Here is a 15,219-nt window from a genome sequence, read left to right as displayed (position 1 = left end):
AGCGATGCTCCACGTGGGTAAAGGATTGTAATTCGAGTAATGTCATTTGTCTCCAACCGAAGGGCAGAGTGCACGACGTGTGTGTCTGGTACTGCGAATGCTGGCATCCACTTCTTGTCTTGGGTAACTGGCAGGGTCGAGACATCTACTGGATGGGTCAGATATTCAGCCAATGCAACCAATGACAGCCTCCGCAGGATTGCATATCAATACTCACCTAGCGATAGAGTTAAGACTCTGCGAGCAGAGGGACTAGGGCTCGGGATCGGCCCTCCGAAAGGGCTTAACAGGAGATCTTTTGACCATCAATACTCCCTTCAACCTTAAAGAGTCATAAAGGATGCACCATCATCCGGCACAGATGCGAAAGGAAGGAGAATTTATAATATCTAGCCGAACCTAAGACGGTCCACCACAACAGGCATTTGCACAACCCCCCAGAGCGCCGATGCCGGACGTCCCGAGATTAGGTGGCTCCAATAGTAGGCGGGAACACGGTTTGCTTGCAGAAAACTACTTCGTTCCTCCTCAGTCTCATTGGATCAGGTCTACTACTTAGTTTAGACTCCCGTGCAAGGTCAACCGGCTCAATGTCCGGTAAAGGAGTCGGACGTCCACCGGCTGGCCCATCTGCTCGATCATGTGGCCATGTTTCTGGCATCACTAATTAAGCTGGTGGCCCTGACCTTGCATACTGATATTGCAGCGGAGGCGGATAGACGGCATCAGCTAATGTTACCCTGTCCTATAAGCTTTGGCCACTGACCCGAAACTGGTTCATCAGGGCAACATGGAACATGATTCGGACGTCCGCCAGACGCCCGTCTCTCCGAAAGGTCTCCTCCGAGATATAGGAGAAGAGGAGAATGCATGCGGTCTGGACCTCATATAATCATTTCGAGTTGGTGACATGAGACTTTGCTCATATCCGAGTGCAAGACGAGAATGGCTCCTGAGACCAGTCGCAACTCCTCGTCTCCTGGTCTTCCGATTGACCCATGTTCACGGTGTGAGTCAGGGATCTGTGCGGCCCTACTCTGATAAGAGGGTCTTTGAGACACATCACCTGAACAACAAGGATCTAGCCGGTGTATAAAGTGACTAGCCGCCACATTGTCCAGCTTGTCTCTGATTTCGAATCATCAGCGCCTACGAATCAGATTTGCTGCAGAGATATCTGAAGGCCCGCCGGTGCTGTGAGATGTATACATCACCGGGATTATGGATCTCGGACCAGGAAAGTGCGTAGCATTGAACGGGTGTATCTGTTACGTTACATCGAATAGACGCTGGCTTATAAGGTCATTCGTAAGCAATGATCCAGTACAGATGTCGCCCTGATCATGCCAGCCCCACGATTCGCTCGATCGATCTGCGGAAATTGAACTATCGTTGTGCTCGAATCGATCTATTGGGTGCAATAGGTCGGACTCATGCCTATTAAGAGCAATGACATGACTTGTGGAACCTTCCTCCTCAAGTCTGTCACTTCGAAACAGAAGCCCCTGTCGGGTGATGCTTTCCAGTGCGACCTAGGTAGTCGAGTCAGTCAACATGGTCGACACGGGTAAGCATGACTATGTATGTTGAAGCGCCAATAGGATTCACAACACCAAGTGTGGCTGAGAGGCCCTGACTCTTCGTACCTCGTCATGGGCTTTACGAGGCGAGCCACAACCTTCCATTCACTGTGCATATTCTCAGTGTCTGCCAATCGTTAGCACGCAACTGTGACCTATCAAAGACTACATCATCTCGCAATCCTGACTCCCTATGTGATTTGACAAGGGGCTTGATCCTACCAACCAGAGACAGCTTCGAGTTAATTTTGCCACACTCGACAAATGCCTGTAACGGCATCTGTGCTCTCAGTTAGGCAAAGCACTGATTCTTTTCGTTCATCGGTAGCAGGTCGAATTTCGACTATAGTTTCGTCTTCTGTCAAGCTTGAGGTTCAAGGCCGGATCTAGATGGAGAGCGGTGCAATATAGACGTGAGGAGCAATCGCTCTACGCTCGCAACGCTGCTGTGAGGGTGTCGCACATAGATACTGATCGACGGTCAGTCTGCTCAGATAGATAGAAACTCGTGCTACTGCACTAGGATATTCATTATTCCAGCGATACGCCTCTAGACTCTCCTTATCGCGGTCAACCCCGTTCTGACAATTTAAGGCTGTCAATTCCCCGCCTCGACCTCGGAGTAGTCAATTGCCGGGGAGGGGAAGGACGGGTTTGCTGCGGGGATTGTAGGTGATGGGATAAGACTTCCCTATTGAATGGTCTAAAAGGTTCCAAGTGGGAAGTAGCCACGGCCACTCGCTTTGTCCACTTGTACTTCTGCCATCCAGGGTGAGTGGAATCTTTCCCTGCAAATGTGATCGATAGTCAGCTGCGCCAAGCCTTGCATCGCTCAAGGCTATAGCGAAAGAATACATGGTCACATCTTCACTACAGCGATCACGAGTACCTAGCCGATAGAGGTCACTTCCCATGAGATCGGTCAACCGCAGCCGCGGCCAGGTTGCTCTCAAGCTTGTTATCTCTCTGCATGATAGAAAGGAAAGTTTGAAGTTCGATGAGCTTCGTTCAGTTTTGAGAGATGCTGTAAGTTATCAAAGTTCACTGTTTTGGGAACAGCACGTGGCTGCAATGCAACACTCGGTTCCTCCCATGGTCTTTTCCTATGCTGTTGCGACTAGCCACGACGAACAGTGGTTAGGCCATCGTCCTCACACGCGCCAGACATTGTGGTTCAGTACTGATAGATTTTTCAGCACTGTGATCATCTGTGGTACCCTCATCAATGATCCTGCTGCCTCCCTCCCCTCTCTCCATTTTCCCATCTCGCCAGCCAGGTGTCTATCGCAGATCTGCCTCATCTCTCGTATACTGGCTTCACCAAGCCTTCGTACGTTGTGGGCTTTTGTCTCCACCGAAAGCATACATACCGATTGTTATACTTCCCTCGTGTCCCGCCCTTTCAGAAGAGGATTTTATTGGTTCGATTGATGAAGGACGTGGGTAATGATTGAATTCAAGTATTTGAGGCTATTTGAACATGTCAACACGGGCGCGGCGGGCGGCGCACAGCCTGGCCACGAGGTCGCACGGCCGCTGTCACAGCTAAAGGACATGCTGGTGGTCAGTCAAGGCATTCTGCGGGGAGTATTTCATGGGAGGTCTTGCGATTGGGATCCAGAAGTTAGCTGAGCAACTAGCTTCGGGGTCGATAATTTAAAGGCAATACGAGCCTAAGACTATTCTTACTCGGAAGGCCTTACTCTACCCAGGAGATAGAGCACATATGTACGATTCTTAGATGAGTACTCTGCGAGACCCCTTGAGCAGTATGCATCCGGATGTCTCAACCAGGTCCAGAAGCATTTCGAAATATTATCGTAGCAGGAGATACCTCCCCTTCTGATTGCTACCTCTGCCATAGAAGCGGCGCAATGGTCTAGCTTAACGTTCTTCTGTAGTGGCACTGAGGAGGATGATTATATACAGCCGACGACCCATATCAATGCGGGTCAACCTAGTACAGTCCTATCCTGCCGAGGCCAAGGCACCACGTTCCCCCCCCCCCCCACCCGAAATATTATTCATAGTAGACGTACATCATTTTTATAAATCCATCATGTCTCCTCAGCAATTAAAGGATGCTTATCCTCTTCCTCCACATCCTAAATACATCCCATACTCAGCCTCACCTGAAACCGCTAGACGGGCTAGGATAGCATATACCCAACCAAGTAAATCAACTCAACAGCAGAAATCTACCGCACCAAAAGACCAATAAGAATCCACGGTACAGTACCATCACCACCACCAATCTCTCCAAAAGTACCAATCCACCAGCCATAAGTCCCATGCATCCCCCCCCCTCTCCATACTACATATCGGAAAAAAGAGTAAAGAAGAAACGAGGGTGAATGGGAAGAAGGCAAGGGTGTAACAGCACAGTAGCTACATACCATACGTATATACAAACATACATACTAAGTCATCCTTTCTCGGAAAAAGTCTATCTCGCCAAGTCTCTCGTCGACGCACACACGCACACACCGTACCGCTTCATACTCAAGAGTGCTTCGTAGGGCTAAGAATGGGACACCCGCCCAATAAGAGCACAGGGGAAAGAGGTGTGTGTGAGAGACCATCGTTCTGGGATGTTGTCACACCCGAGGAAAACCGATGTGTACCTAGTATGCTGTGTTACATACTAATTTTCTTTTCGGCATGGTTACAAGACATACTGTACACTACATGACCCTGGAGTGGCACTGACCCTGAAGTGCCATGCAGGGAAGGGGATCGGGAAACCCAAATCCAGGTGGTACAGCACAGATGCATGTAAGCCTTTTCCCCCAGCAGACAGGTTCGTTTCACAAGTCTGGGAACTCGTAAAAAGAGCTCCGTGCGTTATTGCATATACATATGTACTCGGTATATGTTCACATGTACAACTGTCCAAATTAAGCTGCGAAACATGTTAGCATATCGAACACATACATACGACTGACCATTTAAGCGTTTGCTGTCACAGCATAAATTCAATGCAATCAGCCAACTCAAAAGGCAACGATTGGTGCAAATCAGGGAATAAGAAACCAAGGACCAAAGTTTATTTGACAAAAGAGGCCGTTGGAGGTTGGGCAGATAGCAATGGATCCGGGATCACCACTTATTCTGACTTGCATAAGCTTTTCTTGGGTCTCTCCTGTCAGTGTGTCAGTGGGACTGGGGCTGGGAATGGAATTCCATTTCCAGAGAGACAGTGAGAGAAGTTAAGATGCAATGCAAGTGGGGGAAAGGGAGCTCGTCTCATGCAGACGCTCGGTTCCCCCCTCACGTTCTCCCAATCACATCCAAGTTCTACAGGAAGGAGGGGAGAGAAATCGTTGGACGGCGAGCCCACGACAAATCAGGTCCTTCGCTCATTTAAGCATTTAGGCAACTGAATATGCATATGCTCTGACAGGACGTCAGGCTGTAAGGATCGGCCCAAAGAGGGTAAAGGATCTAACTATTGAGGTGGGTCTGGTACAAGGAGAGGATTTTAAAAAGGCAGCAGGTGGGAAATCAAGGAAGGCGTGCATGAAAGACCACATGTACAAATCCTCCGCACATAGTCTCCTGCAATTAGACTACGGACTCCCTCCGGCAATCCTTCCTGGAAACTGAGAGGTACTTGGAGGCAAAGCAGGAAATATACCTACGATGTAGTCCGTGGGTGAGGTAGATTCCGCTGAATGATGTTATTACCCTCAAATTCAGTTCTTGTGAAGAGTTAAGGTGGTGGCGGGCGGCGGCTGCATTTTCCGCCCTTGCCCTAAGTAGAATGGTATTCATGATAGGTCAAACCGATCGTGGAAGGAGAGAGAGTTCTTACCGACTTCCACCTTGCAGCTAAGGGCAAGTGTGTTAAATAATTGCTTGAATGAGTATACAAATATGTGAAAGTGCTAGCCAGGGATGAAGCTTAGCGGATATGCTCGGTGATCATGGTCTGTCAAACCCCGTCGCAAAGACAGCAAGCGAGAAACGACAGCTACTAGTCATGTATGAGTATGTTGTATCATGTCGATTCCTGTCTACGTATATACAAATCACTCGAGGAAGGGAGATCTGCTGCAGCAAAGTGGAGTGCAGATGGGGTTCATTTCCAGGTTTTCCCTGATCGCACGGGGGGTGTGGGAACTCTCAATGGCCTGACGGATTCCTCTTGTCCAACTGCAACTGATCCTTTGTCGGCCGGATATACGAACAAGACAGACAGACAGCCAGACATGCGTCTTCTTTCCAAATCATGGGATGATCCCACAGACTCGGACACATGATGAGGCTACAATCATGCGATCCGACATCGTATTTTCTTCATGGTTGCGTGTAAGTCGTGCCGTTGAGCTGGCGCGCAGGCATGTCAAGGCGGACAAGAAGACAGTCAAGTAGCATGGTCCGTTATTAGACTATACATGAACTGTTGTGCTGTAACAAGAACCCCGTCTGCTTACCGAATTGGGGGTGCCGCCGCTTTCACAGGACGGTATATGGGCGATCCGTGTGTGCTCTGGGACACACAGATCGCTCACAGAGCACGCACTTGAAACTCCGGTTGCTCCCGCTCGCTCACCACATGATTAGAGCAAGCTCTCTAAACCGTGCGCATACTACGGTGAATAGCCTTGAGTCCTCGAAATCTCCTACTAAGTTAGCAAAGCCTCCACATAAAGAAAGTAAGATAATATGTATCCTCGATCATATAACAGAAATTATCCTTCCTGCTATTAATCTGGATGGTGGTGAGTATGTCAGTATGGAAGAAAGCTAAAGGTTGGTGTAAATTATATACATGTCCCCGACATGCTATATCATTAACATGCTTAGAAGATTTTATATTGATGTTCTAGAATAGATTAGGGAAAGGATATCATCCAACAAAAAGCTGCAATTATACAGTGAGCAACAGCAAATCAAAGCTTTCGTAAGGTAGGCCTCCTTCAACCCCTTTTAACCCAGATCCCATTCCTTTTTTCATACACCAGCAAGAATAGTGGCCACCTGCACTACGCCCGGCAGTTGGCCAAGGGCGCTGACAGCTCCCTTCTGCCGGGCCGAGAGGAAGTTGTTTACCCGGGCTACTATATGAATGTGGAGGAATGAACGAGTAGCGCCGGAGCACATAGGAAATGTTGGCACGATCTTGACCGGTACAAGTCTTCGGCGCCATACTCTTTAACGAGAAATATACTACCGTCTTTTTGCTTGTCTATATCACGTCCGTCCTATGGTGTCGAGGAGCTCGACGAGTCAGATTTCCGTAGTCGTGCACAATTTATTTGAGTCACATGAATAGCACGCATTAACTTAGATGAACTCTTACATGCTGTTTAGGTAGGGCGATGGTCCGTCCGACTGACACTTTCTCTTGGGGCCGCTCCCGGAGTGATCCTTGACCGCCGCTCAGGATTATTCCAGACACGCACTTTTATGCTCCTCCCACGCTCTTGGTTGATACGTGAGCAAAAAGCAGCGCCAAGTTGAGTAGAAGGGAAAGTGGCAGCCCAGTTCAGTAGTAACTAACTTAAGTTGACTTAGTATACTTTATGTGAGTTCGGAATACATTCCTATCACCACACCTTGTCTACCTGCTCTTCTTCTCCGATCAATAACACATACATACATACATACCTACAGTACAATTCGCTGTCTCTCCACATCTCCCTGTACGCGGAGGTCCGATCACCCTCCCTTCTCCTCACCTTTTCCCTCCCCCCTCCGCATCAAAGGTGACATCTACCCAGCCCGGGATTCTCCATGCCCATCGGTCAGATTCACCGCCATGTGATAGATCGGATCAAATCCCGGTTTTTCGAAGCATCTTCCACTCCCGACCTTTAAGAAATGCCAGTCAAAATGTGCCCTCACCTTCTGTTAACTTACTCAGTATTTCACTCCTCATCCTCCCCCTCCCTTCCTCCCTTCCCGACCCCGTGCTTCATGCAGTACGTCCCCCCCCCCCCCCCTCTCTTCCCCCATCGGCGTCTAGTCCCGTCATATCAAGATGCTTCAAATTGGTCTCCAATACATGCCAACACGGCCGATCCTTCTGCCCAGTCCGGGGGAGAAAAACGTTGGTTGTGTGGTCTATGCATGGGTAGGTCAGTAGGCATATAGATTCGACCTGCATATTCTACCCTTCTTCTTCTTCTTCCACAACGTAGAATTTGACTTCTTAGCGACCGTTGCGATCGAAAATTCCCCAAGCCGTCCACCCCCATCAATCATCTCGAACATGCTTCTCTGGGAAGCACGAGACCAAGCTGAGCTAGCAGCGACTACTACATCTTGAAAAATGCGGGGAAACGTGAAGGTAGTAGATCAATAGTGTAGGGCCGAGACCAAGACGAAAATCCTAGTAACATATAGAGCAGGTCTCCTGTCTATTGGACCCTCCAACCCAGCCGCAGGGAGAGTAACTTAGTAGTTTCGCCAGAAGTACTGTACCGTAGACGAACTACCTATCTAATGAGTCGCAACATGAAGCCAAATCAATATGACCAAAAAGCAAAGCAAAGCAAAGCACTCCTCAAGCAGTTGACCGATTGACTGACAACCTACCTGCCATCCCCTAAAAGAAAGCAAAAAGAAGCCCACTTACACAATCAAACACACAACGCGCGCAGATTGCACGCATGCACGTACGCACGCACGCACAGCACCCTTCTCTCGCCCTACCGGAAAACCCAACTCGCAAGAGTCCCCCTTGCCAATTGAAGCAGTATAATGAAGAGAGCGAGGAAAGAAAAAAGCAAGTTGCGCTCAGTCCTTTTCACTCCCCCCCCCACTCACCCTCCTCCCCGCCTCTTTGGCTCTCTCGCTCTCTGGCTCTCATCTGTACCTAACCACAATACTTATGTAGGAACCCTAAAAGAGTAACCCAGTGGATGTAGGTATATACACCGTACAACGGTTTGAAAGGTCCAAGAGGAGTTAGTGGGTAATATGTCTGAGGAATCTGCTCTCCAATATCATGTATATTGAGTTGGTGGTGGTGGTGGTGTGTTGTTCATGGGGTAGTAAGTTAGTAGTCCCACGAGGGGCGGATTGGGGGGGAGGGCCAAGGGCCCCTACCTAGGTGTACCCCTTCTACAACCCAACCTTAGTACTTACATACCGACTCACAGTAACAAATTGCTATATAAATGTACCTAGGCATGAGAAAAAAACTAGATGAACTACAAAAGTCCTCCCAGAAGAGTAGGTAAATAGGTAGGCGAGTAGGCGGGTACATGATTGTATTGAGCAAAGACAACCCAGTCGTTCCCATCCCATCCCATGATCCGTGCCAATCGGTCATTAGGGTCGGTCGGTCGATCTATCCGTCCCGACTGGCTGGGACCGAATTTGAGGCTTGATTGGATACCTGGGCGATTGGGATGTCATCGAGTATTTCCTGATACGACAAATGATGAATTCTTTTTTTGTTTTTCTTTCTTTGGATTTTTTTTGATGGGAGACAGAAGGGGGGGGGGGGGAGGAAGTAAGGTCTTGCGGAAGAAGAAATGTGAAAAGGGGAAAGGTTATCATGACGTGTTAACAGCATAGAGAGAAAGGCTCAATCTCATACTCAGTTCTTTCCCTTTTCCTTCATTTTACTCATTTAGATTTACACACACCGCAAAAGCCCTGAGCTGAAAACAAAATGGAAGGAATTGTGGAGCATTCTAGGTGTCTACAGAGGACACAGGACACAGACCCGTTCTTCCTCCTCCCTCTTCTCCTTCCTTGTGCAAAATATGTTTCTGGCCCTTGACATAGTTATCTGTGCGCGAAAAGGAAAGAAAAAATGATCGGAAAAGGTTTGAACGCCTTTTTGCTTATGCACCAATGGTAACGAAGCGATACTCTGGGAATCTTCGAGTCTGAGGGGAACCAGGCCGCCCAGGACCAACCGCATCTCTTTTGTCCAAAGCAGAAAAAACCAAAGAAATTAAAAAAATCCAACACACTCAATGCATGTCGGAGTAGTTTCCGGAAATCGAAAACTGTTGGGCCGATGATTGCCAGATATGCAACAGGCTGCCGGGTGCGAGATTTGAGATACTGAACCATGGTCCAGCGGAGACCAAAAGGGCCACTAAGGAGAAGGAGGCCGAAAATGTAGTACCTACTTGGTTTCGATGGGGGGGGGGAAAGGGCACCTAAATTCTGGCTGTGGACGAAGATTAATTGATGAAGCAAAAGGCTCAGTATTAGCAAGGTGGTTGCTCGTTAGAGGTCTGTCTTGCTCTCCTGCGCTGTCTATGCTTTGGCATTTCGTAACAATAATTTTTCAAACATTAATGCTTCTCAGTATTTCGGAAATCTAGAGCGGGAATCATGCAAAGAGATTCGTAACATAGGAAAAATGACAACAATAGACAGAAGAAGAACAGTCGAGGGGGAAAAGCCCAGTCTAGCTTGACATGATCACGTCACCCATGTACTGTACAAGATCATTTGAGCGCTCATCGAAAGTAAAAGACCCATCCAAACCCAAACCCCTCAGGTGCATCGATGAAGAAAGGGTCGTCTAATATATGTTTGAGGGGGAAAGAAACTCAAAATGCCGACCTGAACGTGATAAGCGCAAGCCAAACGCCTCAGATGCGAAAAAAAAACCCATGATTAAGAAAGCCACGCGACACCAATGCTATGTGGACGGCGGCCCGGATGTGCTCCCACGCGCGTAAAAAAATGACCCCTCCGTGGATCGGAAACATGCAAAGTGATTTTGAAGTCGATTAGAAAACGATAAAGGGTATCAAGAGTGGTCTTGTCAACCTCAGTCGGCTCGGATCGTAGATTCTGTGACAATCCAGAAAGTATAAAAAGGGAATAAAACAACTGTCGGCAAAAACTCATGTCTATTCAGTTGTCAATGTCGCAGGGACTCCGTAAACTCATGACGTAGTGGATGTATTTCGTGGCAAATGTGACCAGTAGTCGGGATTCCTCGTCGGAATTGATTGGGTCGCAATGTTTCAGGGCTTCGTGCCCATGTGGGGGGACGGCATCGACTCAGGAGACGTATGCTCCACGTCGCTGAAAGGTGACTGCCGCTGAGAATCGAGGTCGTTACCACCGTTCCGCATTTGATTGCGAAGTGCAGGGAGCTGTCGCCGCCTTGCGTTGATGAACCAGTTGCTAATCTAAGGAAAGATGAGCAAATCGTGTGACGGGAAAGACCTGGGGTGGTATCGACCTACCTGACTAATTGTGAGACCTGTACGAGTCATGAACATCTGCTTATCCTCCTCGCTGGGATATGGGTGGTCAAGGTGCTCATGGAACCAGGCGCGCAGAATATCCGTGACCGGCTTCGGCAAGTTGCCCCGTCTGCGCTTATTCTTGGAGTCAATCGGATCGCCAAGGATGCCAAAGTTGGATTGCTGGGCGTGGGATAGCGATTGCGGGGTGACTTGCTCCGAGTCGCTCTGGTAGGCCATCGTGGGGTACGGGTATGCGACCTGGTTGGGCAACGAATGCGGCCCAGCGCCTCCCATAAACGAATCCGCACTCCTCCTATCATTTAAGGGGCCGGAAATGTTGGCCGCAGGAAAACCGTGACCGCTCATAGGCCCAGCGCGAAAATCCTGTGTCGCATACTCGGGTCGCGACAAACCCCTTGATTCCGAGAATGCAGCCGACGAAGGGGACATCCCCCGTTCGGGCAGGGACTGAAGATCGCGGATCGACGGCAGAATGGGACTGGGGCCACGAGAAGTAAATCGAGTCGAGGCTGAGGCGGGCTGAGGGGGATTTCCGGCTAGGCGGCTATGAAGGGGGCTGCTGCTGTCTCGCGGAAACGATTCACCAGGCCGGAAGTCGTCCGCCAATGGTAGCTTCGAGGGAGTGGCATACGGCAGGCGATCGGACAGAGATCGGGAAGTCGGTGTCAGGTCGAAACTAGCTGAAAGGGGTCTTTCGCGCGTGTGTGGATTCTGGCGGGAGGCAAAATATGAAGTCGACTCAATTTCATCGTGGAGATGAGGAGGAAGAAGCTACAGCGTGGGTAACAAGACCAGTTTAGTTTTTTTATACTCTCGGAGGCCTCAGCGACGGGGTAGTTTTTGATTCTCAGACTCACCTCTCGGAAGGAAGGCAGGGCTGGCGTATGATCGGCTGTCATTCCACTTGCGTATGAGATAGCCATTTTTCCAGCAGAAGTTCCCTCGCCCAGATCACGGTACTGGGACATAGACTGTAAAGTACTCAATAGTGGTGGTGGCGACGTTGAAACACGATGACTATCCGCTAGCGCAAAGACGGACAGACAGGGTAAATACAGCCGACCTGCGGCTCTTCAGACAATCCTGGGAGGGGGATCGGATTGGAATGACGAAGAATCCGGCGCGCGCGCGTCAAGTCTCTCTTATGTTGATCGAGAGAAGAAACCGAGAGGAAGGAGGCTAATCTAGCAAAGTGGATTGTAGTGAGTGGTGGTGGGGTTGGTGGAATGAAAAAGGATAGGAGAGTGGAGGAGAAGGAGGGGTGTGAGAGAGAGCGAGGGGGGGGATATGGAAGTGGATTCAGAAGGATAAGATAAAGAATTGAAGGGGAAAGAGAGAGGGAGGTAGGATCGGAAGGATTAGTAGATTTTTGAGTATTGGGTATGGATGCGACTCTGCTGCTGGTGAAAATAGTGGATTTGAAGAGAGATATGGGCGAGATAGAATAGTAATATAGTTACCAGGGCCTGAGTCTAAAAGTACCTTGACATTGCCGCACACGATGACGATGGAGACAGCTGAACCAAGGTTATGCAAGGTAGGGAGTGAGGCAGCTCAACAATTGGATCTGGGCTGGGTGGACACCAGATCTCTTTTCTCAAGGTTGTCGGGGTTCAGACAATTTATTTTTTATTTTTTTCTTATTTTAATTGATTTTTCTTTTCCTTAAATCTTAAATTTCGATTTTGTTTCACGGTTTTTTTTCCTTATTTATTTTTTCCCCCTTCCTCCCCTTCGATATCCACCTCCTTCCTTCCTTTTCCTTTTTCTTTTCTACACTTTACCGTTTTCATCGCATCTCTTCCCCTTCAATACCCTTTTCGAACCCACTTTTTTTTTCCCTATCAATTTTATACTTCTAATTTTGTCTTATTTCGAAGAACTCGATCCTCTCCTCCACGTACTAACCAACTACGTAGCCCATGTTTTTACCTTTCCTTTCCTTTCTAAAAACCCCGGTTTGAATCCAAAAAAAAATGTATAGTAGCACCGTTCATCGATCAGATCATGCAGGTTGCGGTCCTCCGAGATCCTGCAGACAAAATACACAGTATAAAAATCCTTCCAAAGCCCACACACACATATTGTATTGTCACCAAACAAGGAAGGCAATGCATGTCCACCATGGTCAAGAGACGAAGAGAGGGAAAAGAGGGGAGATACGAAACACGAACAATCAGATCAGATCATCCCTTTAAAAAGACACAACACGCGCATCTTCCGCGCGCAGTCGACCCCCCGGTCCGTCAGCTGTTCCATCCAAGCCAAGCACGTCAACCATGGATAATATGGTAAGTAGTTAAGAACAGGGGGGGGTTGATTAAGAACTAAAAGCCCCCAGTGAAGAATTGACGATCCTTGGAGGGGAGGTGAAGTGGAGTGGATACATTGACCATAAACTACAACGGACGAACGGTTCGTCTCAACTTGCTCGCTCCCTCCTTTCGGCGGTTTATAATGGGAATGTAAAGAGAAGAATGAATTGGGCAAGCGCGGGGGAGGGAAACTACAAATGGAAGGGATGAGCGAAGTGAAGTGTATACCGAGAGAGAATAGAGAGATCGAGAAAGGAACTACGGGGGAAAGAACGTAGTAATAATGATCGGGAAGTATAAATATCAAACAGCTACTCAGCATATCAATCCATTCTCATGGGCCCCCGTAAGATCTCAATCATTTCGAGATCCTAATTTTTCCTCTTCCCCTTATTCATTGTTGGTCCTTATCGTTCCTCTTTTCGGTTCCTACCTGACTCGTCTTTAGGGTTGTAGTCCTGACAGATGCCAAGGAATCTCGAAAGGTAGTGCTGGCTTGTTACCTACCCATAGAAAATAATCCGGGGGTGGATGGAAAAGAGGAAGAACGGGCTGGGAGGCAGTCCACGAACAAGAGAAAATTTGATCATAGTCTTCAGACGCAACCTGACTGACCGAGCTGTGTATGCCCCTACTAAAGCGGCTCAGTCAGTTATTAGTGTTATGGTCGAGTCGAAGCATGTTCACTACTGGAGCTCCTCCCTGGATGTACTCCGGGTGTACTCCGTGTTTTGAACCGGTGTGTACTAGGTAACTATGGAGAGGTTGTAACTATATCTGTCCAGCGCAGAGATGTACTTAGTAGGTTGTAGCTTGATGGAGTTTGGAGAGGGGGATCCATAATCCATGAGGAACCATCCCTGCGCTAGGTCCCCATATTGCCTACTGTGAACCCGAAAGGAATCCTGGATCCTAGATGCCACATTTTAGTCGTACGCTATGAGTAGGCCCAGAGAGGTTTTTGGAGGTGACGATTTTACCCCCGTTTGCACATTTCCAATCCCCCTCCCCATCCCCATCCATGCCTTTCTCGTTCCTCCTCTTCGAAATCCATGTTTTTCATTGGATTGACATGGTTTATGTTTTTGGTCTTCTTTTTCTTTAAATATTTAATTTATGTGTTGTGTTTTTTGCTTTTTGAGTGGTTCATGCCAAACCTCATACCAAAATAGTGGGTGAACAAACCCGTGTCATCCGGGAACGTCTGAGTAGCCCGTTTCATTAGTATTCGGTTGTTGCTGGATGAACTTTTGGGGCTGGGGGGTGGGTTAACAGAAAAGGGGATTAATTGATTGATGACAGCATCATCCCTCCCCATCTTTCTTCAGTCCCCTCCCGGCTCGCGAGACTAGGCTAGCACCAGCGCCAGGGCAAAACGAAGCTGAAACTAAGGGCAACCATCGAAACCCCTTCATGGCACACCCAGAACTCGAACCCGAACTCGAATTCGATCGAACTCCCTTCCTTCTCTAATGCTAGTGAGCTTCCAGAACCAGGCTAACTCCCCTTCTTATTTGTTGTGTCTTGCTTCCAAGATTTTTTTTGGTCTTTTTGCTTTCCTTTTTTTTAAGCGACCATGTAGAAGAAATCAGGTGTACTTTCCTCAAACCCTCGACCATAGGTACAGGAAATACTGACTTGTCGTAGGCGACTTTTTGAGATGTGATCTGTGCGTATGTGCCTCGGCTTCTGAGGTATGTGTTGAGGTGGAATATAGTACTTGCGAGTCACTTGCCCCGTACCTTTACTAGGATGATGCTTGCTGAAAGACAGCAGTGGAGGAGTGGGGGTGAATGAGGGTGGCCTGAAGAATCTGGTATAATTCGTGCGACATGCAAACAGGTCTTTTTGTTTTGACGATACGGTGGCGGGAGAATTCAATTCAGCCCTTCGGGTCGGTCTAAATGATTCTGGCCTGCCTTACATTCGACTGGCCCGCTGGATTAATTATTGCAGTCTCTGCTTGATTAAATGCCGTAGACAGGTGGGGTGGAAAGAGGGGGTGAGGTGGTACGGTTGACGACCAGAGCGTCCACCGCGCTTAGTTTCAGTCAACGGAAAATGCTTCCTGCACGCATTTTTTGATTGAAGACGAGAAGATTGGGAGCTGCAGCAAAAAGTAATAAA

The 15,219-nt window shown here is 48.4% G+C and overlaps 1 protein-coding gene across 1 annotated transcript; it reads right to left on the bottom strand.

Moving 5' to 3' along the window:
* Positions 1-10,528: 10,528 nt before the first annotated feature.
* On the bottom strand, positions 10,529-11,700 carry ASPACDRAFT_50024 (uncharacterized protein; the record flags this gene model as incomplete). Its single annotated transcript, XM_020202313.1, has 3 exons — positions 10,529-10,696; positions 10,754-11,548; positions 11,635-11,700. The coding sequence occupies 3 exons, from the start codon at positions 11,698-11,700 to the stop codon at positions 10,529-10,531; spliced, it is 1,029 nt and encodes a 342-aa protein (XP_020060418.1).
* Positions 11,701-15,219: the final 3,519 nt, after the last annotated feature.

The sequence above is a fragment of the Aspergillus aculeatus genome, assembly GCF_001890905.1.
Source record: "Aspergillus aculeatus ATCC 16872 unplaced genomic scaffold ASPACscaffold_2, whole genome shotgun sequence".
Taxonomy (NCBI): Eukaryota; Fungi; Ascomycota; class Eurotiomycetes; order Eurotiales; family Aspergillaceae; genus Aspergillus; species Aspergillus aculeatus.
This window is presented reverse-complemented; position numbering and strand designations above follow the sequence as displayed.